Source organism: Salarias fasciatus, chromosome 16 (assembly GCF_902148845.1).
Source record: "Salarias fasciatus chromosome 16, fSalaFa1.1, whole genome shotgun sequence".
NCBI classification, from domain to species: Eukaryota; Metazoa; Chordata; class Actinopteri; order Blenniiformes; family Blenniidae; genus Salarias; species Salarias fasciatus.
In genome coordinates, this window is record NC_043760.1 from 24611771 (window position 1) to 24617400 (window position 5630).

General features: G+C 42.8%; 1 protein-coding gene across 1 annotated transcript; it reads left to right on the top strand.

Moving 5' to 3' along the window:
• The first annotated feature begins 788 nt into the window (after positions 1-788).
• fastkd5 (FAST kinase domains 5) lies at positions 789-5297 on the top strand. The gene is made up of 2 exons (XM_030112808.1): positions 789-863; positions 2673-5297. Exon 2 carries the CDS (start codon positions 2685-2687, stop codon positions 5073-5075), a length of 2391 nt encoding a protein of 796 aa, XP_029968668.1. The 5' UTR covers positions 789-863; positions 2673-2684; the 3' UTR covers positions 5076-5297.
• The last annotated feature ends 333 nt before the right edge of the window (positions 5298-5630 follow it).

The following is a 5630-nucleotide window of genomic DNA, read 5'->3' on the forward strand; positions in this document are numbered from 1 at the left end:
TTAAAAGTCTTTCATCAATTGCTCTAATGAGGAAGCGTTTGGTTCCATTATAAGACTTTACAAATTTAAATTGCATAAAAAAAATTCTCCCTCACATAAACACATTGTTTTATTAATACTATACTTATTTTTATGCAAAGAAAGACAGATTCATTTCATTCAGACACCAAGCAATTTACAGTGCTTGGCAAGGACAAGAAGGAAATACTTTAAACATGCAAATTATAATTCAAATCTTGGTTATTATTATGGAAAAAATATTTTAAAAAAACAGGGATAAAAAAAAGAATAGTAAGGTAAAAACTTTATTGAGACAAAGGTAATGAAGTAAGTAAAATGTATTGTTTAATGGAAGGGCTTAGCCAATTATAGTATTTCAAGTCCTGAAGTCAATCCCTTCAAGTCAATATTAAACGAAATAATTGGTGTTTCCCCCCAATTAAACCCCACTAACAATAAGAAAGTCCGAATATGACAGTTGGTTTGTTTATCTCGCTGTTCGCATTTTCATGATGTTTGAGTCTTCCAGGCTGCCGTAGGTCATACGCTGTTCAAAGATGGCCACACTGCACGGAAGTTGCTTCATACTGTCATAATAAAACACCACAACCCCGGCACGATACTTTTATGCTCATATAGTTTACAATCTAACAATACTGTTGAATATCCTGGTTCATGTTTGCATTTATTTCTGAGTAATGACAGTACCTTAAGCTGTTTTACTCAAACAACATTTATATCCTTTAACTTAAAAGGTTACGTTGATTTTATTCTGACAAGACATTTCACTTCCGTTACAGACGCCGTGCAATGTGTTGAATCCGCGAATGAGTGCACGAGTTTTCTCAATATCCCTGTGAAAGGTGAGTTAAACTGCTTCATTAAACTTCTGTTTGTGTTCAGTCCTGTCATAAAATACCTTGGTCGTGCAGGATAATGTAGATTTTATTTGAAGTTAAACTGGCGTGACTGATAGTCTTTTCCTTTTCTTTCTAACATGTGACTGCTGATTTTCAGATGAAAAAAATAACATAACACTGAACTGTCACTAAAGTTTAAACACACAGGGACGAACTCGTGATTTGATGTTGACATGGGACATAGTGTGTTATTATTTTGACCACGACAACAACTCCAGCCTCCTCAAATGTGCTGCGCTATCATCATTTGGTGTTTTCAGTCATTTACAGTTGAAAGATAATCACATTTCCCCTTCAAAATGCTGATATTTAATCTGATGTCTTTCTTCTAAAAATAAAACATTTCAAGCTGTGCCTTGGTCGTTGTGTACTTGTTAAAGTTAAACGTGGTTTTGTCACTGTAAACGTTCAAAGCCAAAACTTTATCTTTTGACACTTACCCTATGTTTGGGGTGAAAGGAACTTGTGAACTTGGTAAATTTACCTTAATCTACAGCTGGATAGAACCACTATTAAATAATATACTGAAAATATACACGCCATTGTTGTGACGGTTTCCCACGTTGGCTTGAATTTAAAATTCCTCTTAATCCAGGATTGAGAATTAATCCAGTTAAATAAATGTGAGATGGTTTTGTATTTAACTAATAATCATTGAGTAAATACGAACGTTGCCACCTGGCATGACTTGATTCTGAGGATGCTCTTCAGGTAGTAGATTTGTCTTATACCTCTTTAAACCAGGGGTCATCAACAATTAGAAAACTGAGGTCTATTTCAGTGGGACCAGATAATACAAAGTGGCACTTGTTTCAAGCATGAATGCAATACATATGTTTGCAAGAAACTCTCAACACTCTGCAGATATTGTGCATGAGAAAAAGAAAAACAAAATGGTATTGAAGTGTAAATGAACCAGCTTAGAAGCCTGAATTTATCAATTTTCTTTTTTTTTTATGTTGTCAGACAAAAATAAATCAGAAAGACTGATGAACATTGTAATATTATTGATTTTGTGACTCTATGATGCATCAAGACATTGATTTTAAGGTGAAATTGTCAAATGTAGTCTGGGGATCATTTGCATCCCTCCCTCCGTATTGCTCTATTCTGTTCAGGGTCGTCGGGCTTTGGCACTTATCCCAGCTAACTATCGGTGGGATTCACCCTAGACATGTGGCTTTCTGGGATAATTTTCTACTGTTCACAAATACACAAATAAATATATGGAACTGGAAACACAACTGATGACTGTATAAAATTGCAAAAGTTTTCAAAATGAATGGCTTAAATGACAGAGGTCGAGTAAAACAAATAAGTTAACATTAGACAGCAGGCTGCGCTGTCTGCAGACCTGATGGGGTGGGAAGTATGAGATCAGGAGCGTCCAGTCCCATTCTCAGAGATCCAGCAGGAAGCTACAGAGAGAGCAGACAGGATGGGCAGAACAGACTGTTGACGACCTGTAATAGTGACACATGGATAAGTGGAGACAGAGTAAGAAAAGAGAGGTGATCTGCGCAGTCTAAACCTGTAGCAGTTCAACTGGAAAATGGTCCAAGGTGGCCTGAACTAGCCATAACTGTAAACTTTGGGTTATAAGAAAGTTTTTTAACCCTGATCTTGAAAGCAGATGGCCTTCGCCTCCCCGACACTGGGAGCTTACAATTGAAAGATTAAGAATGTGTGTGTGATGTAGCTCTTGTATGTTTTTGTAGCTTTATTTTAATGCTGTGCTTCTTCTCCTTTCAGTCTGGCGCTTCGATGGCTGCCTGTGTGCTGTATCGTAGGGCTTCTAGACTTCACCACCTCCCAGGATTGAGAAGGGCTTTCGCCCGGGCTCAGCACATGCTTCCCAAAACAGAGGATGATCCTGATGATCTGGATGAAAAGAGAGGAAATCTGAAGCGTCAAGAAATCCCTGTTCAAGGTGCTTACAAACTACATTATAGCCCTTCCTCCTATTATATGTGGAATTCCTCAATCTCCCGCAGCCAAGCAGATATTGAGGAGGATGAACAGTGTCTTTCTTCTCAAACACCTTCTTACTGGCAGCAGAGCAACTGTTACAGTGTGAGTTGCTCCCGACATCTCTTCAGCACAAAGAACACCCTTCTTGATTTCGCTTTCAACAAAGGGGCTGAACCCAGCGTCACTTCTGTATCACCCCACCACAAAAAACCCATACCACCAGATGTGAGAGTCGACTCCCGTGCCTTCCTGAAATGCCGGCAGGAGTATGCCTCTGTGAGCCACGACCGGAACCAGAGACCTGATCTGATCCAATGGGAAGATGCTGTGCTGGTGTTGGAGAAAGTGGGTGTTCTAAAGGGGAGTATGAAACCATCTGATGTCTCTTTCTTTCTTACGGAGCTCAGCCGGCTGCATCCGACCAAGACGGCGTCAGTAAGGTGTGATCCGCGTTTCATCGTGCTGCTCCGATATACTGTGGAACACCTTTGTCTCTTCACGGACCTTCAACTGCTGCAGGTGCTGCGATCGTTTGTGTGGCTGGGCATACCGTCACACCACACGGTGCTGGAAGTGTACGAGGCCGAGTTAAACCGTCGAGCCAAGCAAATGACTTTACATGAGTTGATGTTGGCCGCTGACTTGTGGCGCTGCATTGGGAAGCAGGTGCCTCGGTTCTTACAGCACCTTTATGACTCAGTTCAGCGACGTTTGGAGCAAGTTGGACTCCCTGAATTAGTCCATTTGTTATATATAATCGGAGAAGGCAGGCACTGCCCAAAAGACTTGATTCGCACTATAGAGCACCTTCTCATGTGTCATTTGCAGCAGCTGCACCCGGAGGAGGTCGGCACTATATGCTTAGGGCTCTTTAAATCTCAGACATCGATTTCTGAGGGCACAGCGAAACACATTGTTGATAAGGCAGCATCTGTTGTGAGGGATATGAGTGACTTTGCTCTCGTGAATGTGCTGAAATACCAGCGTTTCACTTATCTGTATCACAAGGAGTGGCTTGAGGCGATGGCTGTGGAAGTTCCTCAGCGGGCCCACGGGATGGGTGTCAAGGGCTTGATGCATGTGGCCCTGACCTGCTCAGCACTACACTACAGCAATGATGATATTCTTTGTGCTATCGCTGAGAGAGTGCCTTCACTAGTGCCACACTGCAGGATTAAAGACACATGCAAATTCCTGTGGGCCTTTGGCCAATTAGGATTTCCCCCGACGCAGATCCCTGGCTTCTATCCGACTCTCATAGAAGCCCTGCGGCAGAGGAAGGCTGAATTCCAACGATATCCGGAGCATCTGCTCACTGGTCTTCTAGGTTTGGCTTTTGTGTCTCTGTTCCCAGAGGACCTTGTCGCATTAGCCTTGAGCCCCGACTTTGTCAACTTAGCACTGAAAAGCACACAACTGGAGCTGAAAAAAGACTTGTTCACTCTGGATGAGGCTGTAGCTCTGGAGTTTCCTCAGTGGACCGGACCACGGTTAAGCAGCGACCTGAAGGAGGAGGTGACAGAAATGCTGTGGAAGTTTGCTCAGTCAGACGTGTGCCAGAAACCAGAGGTGACGGAGGCAGAGTCTGCTCTGCGAGACCTGCTTGGAGGAGAAGAGTTTGTTTGCAAGCGAATGATCCTGCCTCACACTCGCTCCATCGACCTGGAGGTGCACCTGAGTCCTGCTGGAAAACCGATTCCCGTCAACACAGAGGCTCCACAGGACAGTCCAGCAACAGCTCCTGCCGAAAAGGGTTGGGGGAGATTTAATATGGGCGTAACCATAACGGATGATCTTTTAGCACAGCTAACTAAAACCAAAACCACTGCAGCTGCTCCTTCAGTAGAGACGTCTGTACCACTACACAGATTACAGCCCGATGAAGGCGAACGACTGTTTGACTCGGTGCTAGATCTGACTAGCAGCATCCCAAAACCCCCCGTCGAACCCAACAAGAAGGACCCGAAAGACATTGTGAAGGTTGCTGTCCAGGTCTGGACCAGGAACCATTTTTGCGTCCACTCAATGCAGTTGCTGGGGCTCCATGCGATGAAGAAGCGACAGCTGCAGATGACAGGCTACAGGGTTGTGGAGCTCCACCCTCAGGAGTGGTTTCCACTGCTGAGAAAAAACAGAACCGAGAAACTCGCATATTTGCACTGCAAACTCTACGACAGCCTTTAAGACCTCCTAGGCCTTCAAGGGCTGAAAAACATGACTGAAAGTTGGATTGCATCTGTAACTGTGCAGGCAATTTGGCTTTTGACATTTTCTTTCAGCTTCTTTGCAAAATACGAGAAAGCCGATGATGTGATCTCCACCTGTGGTTGGATTCTTCTGAAAATGTTTTGTCCTAAATAAGTTTTATAGAATGTAATGTGCATCTTGAAGATGGTAAATAAATGACAAGCGGTGATATGATTAAACGTGATATTGTTTTAATTCCTAAACCTCCAGGTTGGTTTTGCAGTTTGCATATATGTTTTATTAACAGGGTATGTTCTGTAACTGAATAACCAAATGACTAAGTTGATGGAGCTGCGGGTCACACACTTTGACCGAGGGGCAGCTAAAATATTTCATCATTCGTTGGTCACCATTTGAAATGAGACATTTGCCTGTAAAGCAGAGTTTCTTCATTATTAAATTCAGAGAGGCTCATGTGCTTTGTCTCTGTGCTCTGGCTAGTTCAATTGGATATAATGAGCTGCATCCCTGCTTCAGTTCTGGGCTGTAGCT